Below are 14819 nucleotides of genomic sequence, written 5' to 3'. Positions count from 1 at the left end.
TGATTTACCTTTGCTTGATGTAAATAACTCATTTGTGATATCACTTGAATGATGTAAGCAAGTTAGGTAAAGGGCATTCCCCATAAAGTTGACTGATGCACTATTTTTGCACTGTTGCATGTGAAGGCAGCAACTTTACAGTTGTAGGGAGTTGACTGGGTACGGTCACCAGGGGAGCTGATGTTCATCTATTCCCCTCGTTGTTTCTCTGTCGTCTGAAGAGTTGATGTACATCTCCAGCTTAAGACTTGTTATTCCCACGTACTTGAGGGTGTGTATCAGGTTCCTTATCTGGTTCTTGTCATTAAGTTTGTTAGATCATCAAAACATTACAAGGTACATATAACCTATCAATTTTTCCCTTTTTGATGATGACAAACTTATAATTGAAGTTCCCCCTAAGAACCAAAATGACATACACATAACCTGTATTCCCCCTGAATCACATAACATGTATTCCCCCTTAATCTGTTCCCCAGCTTGTTCCCCCTCAATTACCCCCCCCCTCCCAGCATCATAAAAAGATCAGTAGCGGGAAATAAGCAAAAAGAAATCTATCTTGGTTAACTCATGCCACATGTGTGCACACAATCATGACTAAAAACAAAGCAAAAGAGCAAGACATACACAACAAAAGGATAAAACTTCTATTAATTTTTGGAAATTAAGTAGGGAGCAGTTCCATTGTTACCAACACATCCATAAAATAAAAACAGCAAAAACAGAAGTACCAGCCATAAACATCATCCGGACTAAAACAAAGGACAGACACTAGGATTTGATATTGGAAAGGGATAACATTTTAGGGAGCACTGGAGGGGGAAGGCTTATATGAAGAGGCAAGGGTTTTAAGAAGTATGTCCATACGAGCATTAGCTGACATCTGCTCATTGAGCAGTTTCTCCTTTAGGTCCTCAGCCTGTTTCCTGAGGTCGGCATTTTCTTTGGTCTGACGGGAAACCTCTGTACTGTGAGAGATGTGGGAACCAGGTGCCTCCTGAAGCTGACTTAGCTGACCCTCAAGAATGGCATTCCTTGCCTTCTACTTCCTTATCTCATCAGTGGCACTATTTTGGGCGTTGATCAACTGGGAGATAGTAGAAGTGCTGCCAACCCCTCCAACCTTATCAATGCACTCACATTCCTCGAGGGTGGTCTTGAAGAAGGTTTGCTTATAAGTACCCACTTTGGCTTTTCCCAAAGGGACTTTGAAGAACTCAAAAACTTTAGTGAGGAGGAACCTGCAAGGCAGTTCATGATTACCATCCTTGAACTCTGCCGCCTTCTGCATGTGTTCTATCATGATGCCAGGCAGGTTGATAGTTGTGTATCCATCTAGTGCTTCCATGAGAACCAAGTCTGACCGAGATGTAATGGATCTTCATTCTGCACGAGGGAGTAAAACCTTGTTCACCAATTCAAACAACAGTTGGCACACTGGAAGGAGGACCTTCTAGTGTACCTATTCCCTTTGCTGGACTGCCTTATCCTTCAAGATAGAATTTCGAAAGTTCGAAGAGCAGGTTCCCTGAACAGAAGACAAACCCTTAGCAGGCGCTCCCAAGATAGTTCCTAGAACAGCAGAGTCCATCACAAGATCAACACCATTCACCATCACACAAATATGATCATCCTCAATTGTAAAGACGTCGGCATAAAGACTACGCACTTCGTCCTCATAACTTTGGGACAGTCACCTGTTAACAGGTGTGTCTACTGTTGGAAGTCGCAGATATTCACCAATTGGTGCATGCCATCCATATCCAGAATATTAGGGGCAAATGTAAGGTCCCACAACACCTTTTGATTTTTTAATTTTTCCTTGCTAGCATCCTAGGTATCATCAATCTTGATCTTTTTGGAGGAACCAGGTTCCTCGCTAGCATCACCCTTCCTTTTTACTGATGTGCGAGCACTCTTTTCTTTCTCAACAGATTTCCTAGACACCCTTTTCGCAGACACGTTTTCAACTGATTCTTCTATCACTTGTTCCCCAGATTCCTCAACTACCTTTTCACAAGATTTTTCATCCTCAACCTTGCTCAAGTCCATTTCACTCACAGATGACTCCCTTTGGGACTTTTGGAACAGTAAGTTTCTTTGAGGATTTATGAACTAAGGAACCATGTTCCTCTTATACCTCATCATCAACATAAACGACTAGTGTAGGAGGCACTACCTTCTCATTTACAACCTTTCCATCTTTCACCAATCTCCTCTTCTTCTTCTTTTTTTTTCCCTTAAAACTGACTCAAATTCTTCCTTATTCTGCAATCCATCTTAGAAGTTGACTCTTGGGGAGTTGCCTGACTACTCCTAGTCCTGATGAAGCTCGCTAGAGCACATTGTCTTAATCATCTTCACTCCCTTTGTTTTTCTCCTCAAACAGAGATCGCATCTCGGGAGGAACAATGGCCAATGGCTCAGCATAGAAATGAGGAGAGGGAGCAGGATCAATACTGAACTGGGGTTCTTTAGAAGAACAGAGAGTTTCATCCCAAGTAGGAGCATAGTGCTCCTCTTGTGTGAAGGGATCAGGTCCCTCAGGAAGTTCCCAGTAGTACTGTCTGCTGCTAGATTTTTGACAGGCACCAGTTCCCTTCCCTCGACCTCTGTACCATAATCTTCCCCACTGAAACTCAGACACACCCTTATAACCTCCAATCAGACTTCCCTCAGCAGCAAATGAAAGCATATTTTCTATATCTTCATGTTCTTGTAACTCCAAAGTAACTTCAGAAGGCATAAGAGGATTATTACTTATAAGATCCAAGCCCGGGGCTGCCATTGTCGATTCATCACTGGTATGACCCACACTTTGTTCTTTAGCAGAACTTTCTTCCACTGGTAGACTAGAAATTTCTTGATTTTCTTCTCTATCCACTATGTCTTCGTCAACCATCTTTTTTGGCGAGGCAGAAGTAGAGGTCACAGCAACAAATTTCCTAGGAGTCGATGTTTTGCGACTCCGATGAGAACCAGAACTCGACTGGGTTGGATAGGAAGCAGAGGGTGGTTATGACTCTAGCTTAGGGTTTGGACTAGTCGAAATAGAGAGTGTGGGCTCTATCACTGGTGTTTCAATAGATAAGGACACAGTGGAGACGATGCTTGGAACATTTTGTGTTTCCTGATTGTCAGATGTGGTGGAGTGTAGTTAGTTGAAGAAGAGAGTTTGAAGAAGGAAAAAGGGGAATTTTGGATTCGTGATATGAACAGTTCTAAAAGTGACTGTGAATGGATTTATTTGAGAGGAGTTAGAGACATGTTGGGTATCAATTTTGGGTAGTTGGGTCGCTTGATAAAGGGTGAGACGCTTTGATTCAAGAAGCAAAAAGAAACTGACAATATAATGACGTGGCACTGTTTCAGCCGTTTAAAAATTTGTGCATGAGAGTACAGAGGAACTACTAACCTATGTCAAAGGAACCAAGTTCCCTAACAGAGTTTGAAAATATAAGCCTCATTCTTTGACCAACCTGCAATTTATTAGCTATTTGTCTGCTCTGTAATCGTCATGCGTGTCTACCTGTAACGGTATAGAGGTGAGTTAGACTACGCCAGAAAACACTTTTTAGCTATTTTACCTGTACATTTCTTTCATAGTCAATTATCGAGAAACCAGGTCCCTAGCTAGATTTTATCAACCCTAGTGCCAGGCGATTCTTTTCAAAGTGCTTTATGCTCAGTGCTTTGGTGAAGACATTTGCATTTTGATCTTCTGTGCCGTAAAACTTCAGGCAGACGAGCCCTTTCTCAATATTTGTTTGGAGGAAGTGACGTCGCACATCAATATGCTTTGTTCTCTTATGTTTAACTGCATTTTTTTGCCATGTTGAGAGCACTAGAGTTGTCACATAGTAAGGGCACACAATCAGAAAACACACCGAAATCTTCTAGCTACTTCTTGATCCACAACAATTGAGCACAGCAAGAGGTAGCTGCCACATACTTAGCTTTAACAGTTGAAAGGGCCACTAAGTTTTGTTTTCTTGTGCCCCATGAGATTAGACACGAACCCAGAAAATTTGCCATACCAGAAGTGCTTTTCCTATCCACCAGATAACCAGTATAGTTAGTATCAACATACCTTATTAAGTCTAAGTTATCTCCTGAGGGATAGTAGAAAACTAGGTCCTGCATTCCTTTGAGATACCTCAGAATTCTCTTTGCAAACCCACATAGAAAACAATGTCTGGTCCACTTGCTGTGAGATACAGAAGTGACCCAATAATGCCTCTACATATATAGTCTCGTTTACAGGAGAACCAAGTTCATCCATATCTAGGCGAGTGGCAGTGGCAATAGGTGTATCAATGATCTTTGAACTCTCCATCTCAAATCTCTTCAGAAGCTCTTTGACGTATTTTTGCTGACTTATCATTGTGCCCCGAGGAATTTTCTTGAGTTGTAGACCCAAGAAGAAATTCTATTTCCCCATCATGCTCACCTCGAACTCACTTCCCATGAGTTTTGCAAATTCCTCATACAATGAATTGTTTGTTGCTCCGAAGATGATGTCATCAACATAGACTTGCACAATGAGCAGGTTCCTTCATCGTTTCTTCAGAAATAAGGTGTTGTCAATTTTTCCTCTTGTAAAGCCATTTTCTATAAGCAATTTGGACAACCTTTCATACCAAGCACAAGGAGCTTGCTTTAGCCCATATAGTGCCTTGTCGAGTTTGAAAACATGCTCACGATGTTCATGATTCCCAAATCCAGGAGGTTGCTTAACAAAGACTTCTTCTTTTAGAAAGCCATTCAGAAATGCACTTTTGACATCTATTTGGAATAATTTGAATTCCATATGAGACGCAAAGGCAATAAGGATTCTGATTGCCTCCATTCGAGAAATTGGAGAAAATGTTTCATCATAGTCAATCCCTTCTTCCTGATTGTATCCTTGAGTTACCAGCCTTGCCTTGTTTCTGGTTGTGTTTCCAAAGTCATCAAGTTTGTTTCTGAATACTCACCTGGTTCCTATAACAGTTCTGTCAGCAGGTCATGGAACCAGGTTCCATAAATTGTTCTGTTCAAATTGATGGAGTTCTTCTTGCATAGCTGTAATCCAATCAGCATCTTTTAATGCTTCCTTGATATTCTTGGGCTCAATTTAAGAGGGAAAAACTGAGAAGGCAAGCGCGTTTCTTGCCATTGATCTGGTTTGAATCCCTGAATCAACAAGAGTGATCACATTATCCAGAGGATGTGAACTTTTGTGTTTCCAGTTAGACACCTGAACCTTGTTGTGGGATAGTCCAGGTATTTCTGAATGTGTTTCTCTCTCTGCACATGGGATCCCTTAAACTGCATCAGCAACTCCGTTTTCAGCTTCAGTTGTTGTGATTGTGGAATCGAGTTTCTCTATGTCAACTGGAGATTCAGCTGTGCCATTGTCATTTGAATCCTTGACCTGACTCATCATATCAGCCTTTCCATTTGCGATGTCAATAACTTCACCAGGGATATTTGATAACTCTCCATCTTGATCAGCCTTTGTCAAAAATCTAAGAGACACTCAGCAAGCTGTACTTCAGGCCATTCACGTAATACACAATTTTGATTGAGTGAGTGAGAGACTTCCCAATTCTTTCTACTCCAAGAATGTATCCCTTTTTGCCATTTTCAAAGGATACACTCCCTTTTTGTAGGGCTTGAGTGATAGAAAATCATTAGTGCTTCCAGTCATATGCTTCGAGCATCCACTATTCATGTATCATCTTTGGTTGCTTCTTTTCACTGCTCCCTGCACAAGAGAATCAATGATTAGACTTAGGAACCCAAACAAGTTTCGGTCCCTTGTAATGAGAAAACGGGTGAATCGGGGTTCTTTTTGTCCAAGCAGGCAATATACGTTTATTATATGAGGGAGAAGGTTTCTTTGCAGTAGTTACTTTTCCAGCAAAAACTTTGTTTTTCTTGCTGGGACTGTAATCTTATTTTACATGTTTCCATGAAATGTCCAGTGATACCACAGTGAGTGCAGAGCCAGTTATCAGGAACAGTAACGTACTTGCTGTGTGGGTTGTAAGGGGTTGTTTCTTTTTGGAACCCGATTCCTTGCATGTCGTCCCCCCCCCCCCAACTGTTCGTATACATAGCAGTGATTGCATCAGAGTACCAGGTCCACTTAAGAGATTTTTCTAGGTCATTCTTCACTCTGCCTAGATCTTCCTGAAGTTGTCTGTTTTGCTCAAGCTCAGCACACAGACTAGATTTCACGGATTTTAGCTCATTTTCAAGCCTAAGGTGTGCCTCACTTTCAACTTCCTTTTCCTTTTTAATGTTCATAGGCCTACTTTCCCTTCTGAGTTCCTCAATTGTTTCCTTTAGGTCTACAACTACTACCAATAGTTCATCTCTCTCATGCTCTATGTTTGCACTTCTCTCAGTCAAAATATCCTTTTTCCTTTTTAAATTCTTAATGGTCTCTCTTAAATAAACCGTAACCACCACTATATCATCTCTCTCGTGTTTTATTTCTCCTAGTTCCGTGGTTAACACATTTTTATTATTAATGAGACTGTTATAAGCATCAATTAAAATATTAGCCAAGTATATAAGCTTCTTTTGAGAATATGATTTCAGATTTCTTTGAACATCCAAAAAGTTTACCTCATCTCCATCGTCGTCTTCCTCATCCTCATCTGATTTAGCCATTAGAGCAAATATGGAATCATATTCAGCTGCTTCACTTTCTACTGCCATCATGGAGTTGTCACCTTGATCATCATCATCTCCAGATTCGCTGGAGAAGTCTCCCCATACAGCAAGAGCTTGTTTCCCAACATTGTCAGCGGTATCATTTCTCTTGAACTTTTTGTCAAGAACCTGGTTCCTTTTGACTGCTTTGTTTGTGTTGTATTAGTACTGATCTTGCTTAAGGAGGAGGCAATCCTTCATGAAATGTCCTGGTTTTCCTCACTTATGACATAGGTCATAGTCTCTTGGCTTGCTAGAGCAGCCCCTTTTTGGAATACCTCCATTTTTGCTAACCATTTTCTGAAATCTCTTTGTCAGGTAAGACATGTCGTCATCCTCACCACTTTAGTCATATTTGTCTGTCTTGAGGACCAGGTTCTTCTCCCTTTTGGGCTCTCTTCTCTCATTGTCCTTCTTCTTCTTCTTCATTTCTTAAGTTTTCAGATTACCAATGAGTTCATCAATGGTCAGCTTCTGCAAATCTTTTGCCTTTGTGATGGCGTTTACTTTGCTTTCCCAGGAACCAGGTAATACACTAAGTATTTTCCTGACAAGTTTGTTCCTGGGAATGATTTCTCCCAGTGAGTTAAGCTCATTGATAATAGAGGTGAAGCGAGTGTGCATGTCCTGAATGGACTCGACGTCCTTCATTCTGAAGAGCTCATACTAAGTTGTCAACATGTCGATCTTTGACTACTTGACTTGAGTTGTCCCTTCGTGTGCTGTTTGAAGAGCTTCCCAGATCTCCTTAGCACTCTGACAAGCTGAGATGCAGTTGTATTCATCTGGTCCGATGCCACAGACAAAAATCTTTTTTGCCCTGAAATGCTTCTTAATAGCCTTTCTATCAGCATCGTTGAACTCTTTTCTCGGTTTTGGGATTGTAGTTGTTCCCTCATCAACAATTTTCATGGGATCAAAAGGTCCATCACATATTACATCCCACAACTCTGAGTCCTCAGCCATGATGAAATCATGCATTCTTTTTTTCCACCAACCATAGTATTGGTCGTTGAATCTAGATGGTCTGTACATTGATTGTCCTTCCTCGAAGTTTGGTGGAGTAGCCATTATGAAGATCCTTTCTAGGTGTTAACCTTTTAGAAATAACCTTCTCTGATACCAATTGATAGAAACTAAGTGTCCACCAAACTATGTATAGAACCAGGTTCTCGATAAGTTCTCATAGAACGCACGCACACAACAGTAAGTAATTGACACAATGGAATTTTACGTGAAAAACTCCCAGCTCACAGGATTAAAAACCACAACCTACCCTTGTAGGATTTTAGCTTCACTACTAACCAAACTTTAGATTACAACCTATTGTAACCTAGGAATTAACCTCTTAATCCCTCACTAACTTGTAACAACTTTATTACAAGACACTTTGTAATAACTCTATTACAAAGACTTAAATTCGACTAACTCTAGCCAAAACACAAACACAATGCTTATGATTTTATAAAGATTTCCTACACAATGCTTCTAACTAAGCTAAGTAGGATTTACAAGTAAAGTGCTTTAACAAAGGTGCAACACAACTAAGGACATGTAATGACTCAACACATAAAATTGGTCATTTGTTATGTTGTTCTTTGTTCTTTATGCCCTTAAGAATCACTTGCAAGATTGACACAGACTTGAGAGAAATTCTTGGTCAATTCTTGAATGTGCAAGTGTTTTGTTTTACCTTTGGTTGAAGTAAATAACTCATTTATGACATCACTTGAATGATGTAAGCAAGTTAGGTAAATGGCATTCCCCATAAAGTTGACTGATGCACTATTTTTGCATTGTTGTGTGTGCAGGTAGAAACTTTATAGCTGTAGGGAGTTGACTGGGTACGGTCACCAGGGGAATTGATGTCCATCTGTTCCCCTTGTTGTTTCTTTGTCGTCTGAAGAGTTAATTTACATCTCCAGCTTGAGACTTGTTATTCCCACGTACTTGAGAGTATGTGTCAGGATCCTTATCTGGTTCTTGTCATTAAGTTTGTTAGATCATCAAAATATTATAAGGTACATATAACCTATCACTATGGAATTCTCGGGTAACAGCAAATACCATATCAAGGCTCCCCTCGTAAGAGTCTCTCCAAATTTCTTCAGCAAAACAGATTCAATCTCGTGAGGAGCTAAATCATTCCCCTTCACCGCCGTTGTATAGCTGGTAATATACTCCCGAGGGTCTGAAGTTCCATCATACTTTGGCACATCAGTCATTTTAATTTGCTTGGTGATTAATTATGTTTTCGCACTTGGCTTGTATGGCAACTAAGTATAATTTTTTGAGTCCGGACATTTCAGCACCAGTAGTGCTCCCGGGATTTGGTCCATGCAGACGTTCACTTCCCTCATAAATCGTAAGAGTTCATTCTTGAAGGGATCATTTTCGTTATTGGGGCCAGATCCGCTCCCCCAACCCCATCGGAGCCAACTTCGCCCCTCGGGGTGTTTTTGTCAACACTTTGCGTTGTTTGATTCGCAGGAGCGCCACCGGACCTCGTCTATTCGCGTTATTTGAAACCCCCGAAAGCGCATGCTTCTACTTCATCATAACCTTATCCTGTCGCGTGAGGTAGCCTAGGATGATCGCTTGTTGTTCTTGTAGGACCCTTACTGCATCAACAACATGCTCTTCTTCAGCATCATCGGGAGCTGCCTCCTGAACATGTCGTGGGTACCGCCTATCATGGACCGCGAGGCATTGTATCCCTTATTGTGGGTGTCACTAACTGAATCCTCGGGATAAGGCTGGTCTCATTGAAACTCAGGATTGTGTGTGTTATTAACACTATTATCTGCCATTTCTTATGATTTCTTGCTAAGATAAATAACCAAAACACGTTAGTAAAAAAGTCGAGGATCAACTTAACTACATAGCTGTCTAGGCCTAACGGTGGACGCCAAACTGTTTACTTGTAAAAACGTACAGTTGAATTTATACGTGATTTCTAGACAAGTGAATTAATTTGATCATAAAATAATAAAATAATTAAAGAAATACACAATACTTAGCCTTGAAATGATGATAAAATCACGAAGAACAATGATTTGGGAGCAGAGCTTCCGGGCACAACAGTGATGAAACCAAGGAACAAGAAAGTAAAATTGTATAAAGTTTTTTATTAATTATAGCGTAAGTTTGCCAGAAAAATCGTGCTCTTTACAATGATAACATAGATCACTATTTATAGCTGCACCTAGAGAAAAAGGTCCTAGGATCATGTCATTCTTTAATGTCAATTATGAGAGCCATTGAAAAAAGTGTAATGGTGAGCATAAATTCTCTGTAATGGGAAGCGCACTAAATGTTGTGGAATATTCTCCATTAAATGCTACCGGGCAGAGGGTATTTATTGCATCTTTATGAGCGTTATTCTTTCCGGTGATAGATGGGACAATTGCCTTCGGTTTTAGCTATTCCCCTTAGGTTTCACGTGTCCCTCTTTTGGACGGCCACGTAGCATATCATATTTTACTTTATACAGATAGTCCCTCTGCTTTCCGGTGACAAAACTTTGTATCACCGGGAAGTTGGTAGAAGCACTCTTTTTGGCGGGAATTACTATGACTCCTTCTGAAAAGCTTCTGACGGTTAATTGCCTTCGGTTTTAGTTATCCATTCGTCTTAGGTTCCACTTGTCACTCTTTTGGACGGCCACGTAGCATAGCATATTTTACCTAATACAATAGTTGTCTCTAAAAACAAGATAAAGTAATGGAGTCTAAGGGTTAAAAGATTTTGAGTGTTGGGAATATTTTTTGAGTTTCTTTCATGGTTCAGCTATTCAAGATCTTTTTACTCACTACTAGCGTTTGGAATTTACATTAGTTTCCTGTATAATGTTAACTGAGTGCGAATTGCATTTAAACAAAAGAGCAATATATGTGTTTAGTTCTCTTTTATTAGAAAATTTAGATATGTTAAGATCTAATTTTTTGGGTTCCTGCAGTGAAGCTATAAGGAGCCAGCTTCCGAACATTGTCATATATTAGGTATGTGTAATGATATTTCCTAAGCTTTATGCTCAATTTGTTATGCTCGAGGATAAATACTTCACTAAGTTAATTATTATCTGACTGGAAACAAATTTGTAAAATGTTATTTTTGATCCTAGAATTTTCCCCCTTCTATGTTATTTTTCTCACTCTCCCTCTTCTCGTCTCACTGTAATGGAACAGGTCTCAGAATTGTACGTGTTTCATTGGTGACCTTTAGAGAATCCCCTTGTGCTTTGCAGCTTTCTTACGGCATTCTAGCATTTCTTTCTGAATTCTCATCCCCTGCGGACAGTCTTTTTCGAGGAGCGAAGTACTTTGTCATTGTAAAATTAACGTGATAGAAGCACAAAGTATCTTGGGGAAAAACCAAGGTGTCTATGTTTAAACAATGTGATAGAAGCACAAACTACACCAAAGAATGGCAAATTTACATGAAAGCTATGTTCACATGCGTAAATAGATGGTGAGGGGAGAAATACTGGAAATCCAAAATAAAGGATGAGATTCTCATTTACTCTCGAAGACTATATATGGAAACTGAAAGTTGGAAACCTACCCTGAAAATGGAGACCATTAACACTATAACTGTGGGATTGCATATAGATGTTCGTAATACGCAGCGGAAGATAATAACAATCCGAGGCAAATCTTTTTGCGTTTAAAATTTATTTACATGTAAAAGATCGGATCTAAGACGTACCTAGTGAAAGAGTCTCGTTTCAAAAATTCTTCAATAGTGCGAAGACTCTGTGTGTATCCACACCGAGACCGATCCTTGCTATCAACTCTTTGATCAATGAAACCCGCGAACAAATTGAATGAAAACTTGTACTGAAATATTTCTCAAAAACTTCAGCCCAAAGTTGCATGACAATAACTGTTCCTGTCAAGAACGTTTGTCTCTTGATTTTGTGGCTTCTTAAACCTATTATTTTTCACCGTGAATTTTATGCCAATTGGACATATTTATAACCTTTGAAAATACTTTTCCACTGTATCAAAGGAAAGGTTATAGGCGGTGACCTTTTTGGTACAATTCTAAACCGAAAATAAGTTTGCTATTATTGAAAAATTGAATCCCATTCTAAATGGGATTGTGGCTGCTGACATGTCCGTGTGGACTTGCCAATACAATTAAAACTTGGATTCTTGTCTAAACGGAAAGTAAGTTTGCTATTATTAAAAATTTGAATTACATTCTAAATAGAATTGTGGCCGCCGACATGTCCTCGTGGGCTTTGACGTAAATCCAAATTCACTTGACAAAGTTTCCATAGAGCTTCTTTCTTAATTAATATTTTATATAACATCTCTTATATAAAAAAAAAGTTTTAATTATATATATCACATATATATATATATATCTTAACCAAGAGATATAATTTAATTTTCTATTCCAAATAGAAAACTTCAATTTGTTCACAATATAAACTTCAATTGGACTAATAACTAAATTTATTTGACCAATTAAATTCTTTAATTTAATTATCAAATAATAAAGTAATTAATTCTTTAGCAAAGATCAAAACACTCGTTCGTGTGCGACCCCATAGGTTCAATATTAAGCCGGTAGTAAATTGATCACATCAATACACTAATCAAGGGTGGCGTCTAGGAACACTCCTTAACGACCGGATAGAATGAAGTATACAATTTACTCTCAAGAACCAGTAGAAGAATAATGTAGTGATTTCTTCTGTCCTTATAGCTCTGGGTCACCCTAGGATATGGTTCAACTGTTAAATCCTAATAGGTGACCGACTATATGTTCGTGTCAAATAGAATCAACCATTGAATGACCTAAGAAACTCTTTTCTTCTTTCATTCAATTGCCCTGGCCAAGGTCTTAATTTGTTCCTTTATAATTTATGACAACATGGAACTTAAACTCATTACCAAGAGTTGACAGATTCCATCTTGATCAATCACTAATTCTACAAGTATTTAATCGTACCCAATATCCTTTCAACTATCGCTCAAAGGCTATAGGTGTCTAGTATCAAAGCACAATAAATAACTTATTAATTACTATGATCATCTCAGGTCAAAGGGAACTCTTACATCACATTCTTCAAGAGAATATCCTATTGACAGTTTATGGTAATTCTAACCATTAGGAATTATCCAATGAGTCGGTTCAATGATCATATCTCTATATGAATCATCTATATATGTGATTTAGTTAATGAGATCAACTAATATTTATCTCATAAAGACGATCACATAAATATTGATCTAACCGGATTACTAATATCCAAACTAATAATCCTACAATCAAGAACAAATTTAGATTAAATTGTAAGAGACTTTACTCTCATTATCATGATCTCTATCACTATTATAAATTTTAAAATTTAATCAAGGACCTTGTTAAATTAATCAATTAATTAATAATAACTATGATAAACGAATATCAAATGCCATATATTTTTATATCAAATAACATTCACAAAAATATGTTCAAATCATCAAATATGAGATTGGATCTAGGGCATATCTAATATATCCCTAACAATCTCCCACATGCACTAGAGCCAATTGCTCTTGTACTTCATTCCCAATTTCCACTTGTGCTTGTCAAACTCCTTTGCTCCAATAGCTTTAGTGAATGGGTCTGCAGCATTTTCATTTCCATCAACCTTTTGAATCTCGACGTCTCCACGTTCAATGATCTCTCTTATCAAGTGATACCTTCGCAGGACGTGTTTGGATTTTTGGTGTGATCTTGGTTCTTTTGCTTGAGCAATGGCTCCAGTATTGTCACACAATAATGGAATTGCACCTTCTATTGAAGGAACCACACCAAGTTCAGTAAAGAACGTTTTCATCCATACAGCTTCCTTAGCAGCTTCAGTCACTAAATCAGTTACTATAGCTTGTTTGGAGCTTTTCCAACTCACTGCACCACTATTTAAGGTGAATACATAACCAGAAATAGATTTGCTATCATCTCTATCTGAAGAGAAGCTTGCATCAGTATAACCTTCAAGTTTCAACTAAGAATCTCCATAAATGAGGAATTGGTCTTTAGTCCTTCTTAAGCACTTAAGAATGGTCTTTACCACCTTTCAATATTTCTCACCAGGATTTGCCTGATATCGGCTAGTCACTCCTAGTGCATAAGCCACATCAGGACGTGTACATGTCATGGTATATATGATAGCTCCCACTGCACTAGCGTATGGGATCCTACTCATGCGTTCTCTCTCTTCAGGTGTTTTAGGACAATCCTCCCTACTAAGAGTAATTCCAGTGTCTATCGGTAGATAGCCTCTTTTGAAATTATCCATGTTATACCTCTTTAAGATGCTATCAATGTACAAGGACTGGGAAAGCCCAAGCAGCTTCCTAGATCTATCTCTATAGATCTTTATTCCCAATATATAAGCTGCTTCTCCCAAGTTTTTCATGGAGAACTGTTCAGATAGCCAAATCTTGATACTTTGCAAATAAGTATTAAGATTTGAGAATAAAATAAGGAGGTTTAAAAGTGTAACGTAAATTGGACATAGAGAAGGCATATGACCATGTAAATTGGTCATTCTTTTCGAATGTCATGCTGAATATGGGATTTCAAGACTTGTGGTCAAAGTGGATAACATTTAGCATCTACGATGTGTGCTATTCAATTCTTGTGAATGGTTCACTTGTGGGATGTTTTCTTAGAAGAGAGATCTAAGCCAAGGAAACCCAGTGTCTCCATTCCTATTCATTATAGCAATGGTAGGGCTATGCAAACTTCTCAAGAAGGCACTACAAAGAGGCAGTGAGTAAGAGGGAGGTTCCACATTATGCGTAAGGGAAAGGGAGGCGACCGGCCCCGAATATCCTAAAATTTTGCGGGTGCATTAAAAATGACCTAATGAACAATAATCATCGATTCGTCATTACCGGTTTCCTGTTTTTGGCATTATAGGTCTATAAAACAGGAATTCAGGACGATTCCCAATTTTTCGTGTGCTATGATTCACGCCATCTGCATGAATTCAGGCGACCGGCCCTGAATCTTCTAAAATTTTGCGGCCCCATAAAAAATGACCTAATGAACAACCGTTATTGCTTCGCCATGATCGTTATTCATTTTTTGGTATTTTTAGTGCCATAAAA

At 38.9% G+C, this 14819-nt stretch overlaps 2 protein-coding genes across 2 annotated transcripts; both read right to left on the bottom strand.

The window, feature by feature from the left end:
* Positions 1-5085: 5085 nt before the first annotated feature.
* LOC138896308 (sporulation-specific protein 15-like) lies at positions 5086-7356 on the bottom strand. The gene is made up of 4 exons (XM_070181107.1): positions 7155-7356; positions 6101-6848; positions 5312-5510; positions 5086-5175 (listed from the first exon to the last, which is right to left on the bottom strand). Exons 1-4 carry the CDS (start codon positions 7354-7356, stop codon positions 5086-5088), a joined length of 1239 nt encoding a protein of 412 aa, XP_070037208.1.
* Positions 7357-7398: 42 nt separating this feature from the next.
* LOC138896307 (uncharacterized) lies at positions 7399-7776 on the bottom strand. The gene has a single exon (XM_070181106.1). It carries the CDS (start codon positions 7774-7776, stop codon positions 7399-7401), a length of 378 nt encoding a protein of 125 aa, XP_070037207.1.
* Positions 7777-14819: the final 7043 nt, after the last annotated feature.

The sequence above is a fragment of the Nicotiana tomentosiformis genome, chromosome 7 (genome assembly GCF_000390325.3).
Source record: "Nicotiana tomentosiformis chromosome 7, ASM39032v3, whole genome shotgun sequence".
Taxonomy (NCBI): Eukaryota; Viridiplantae; Streptophyta; class Magnoliopsida; order Solanales; family Solanaceae; genus Nicotiana; species Nicotiana tomentosiformis.
This window is presented reverse-complemented; position numbering and strand designations above follow the sequence as displayed.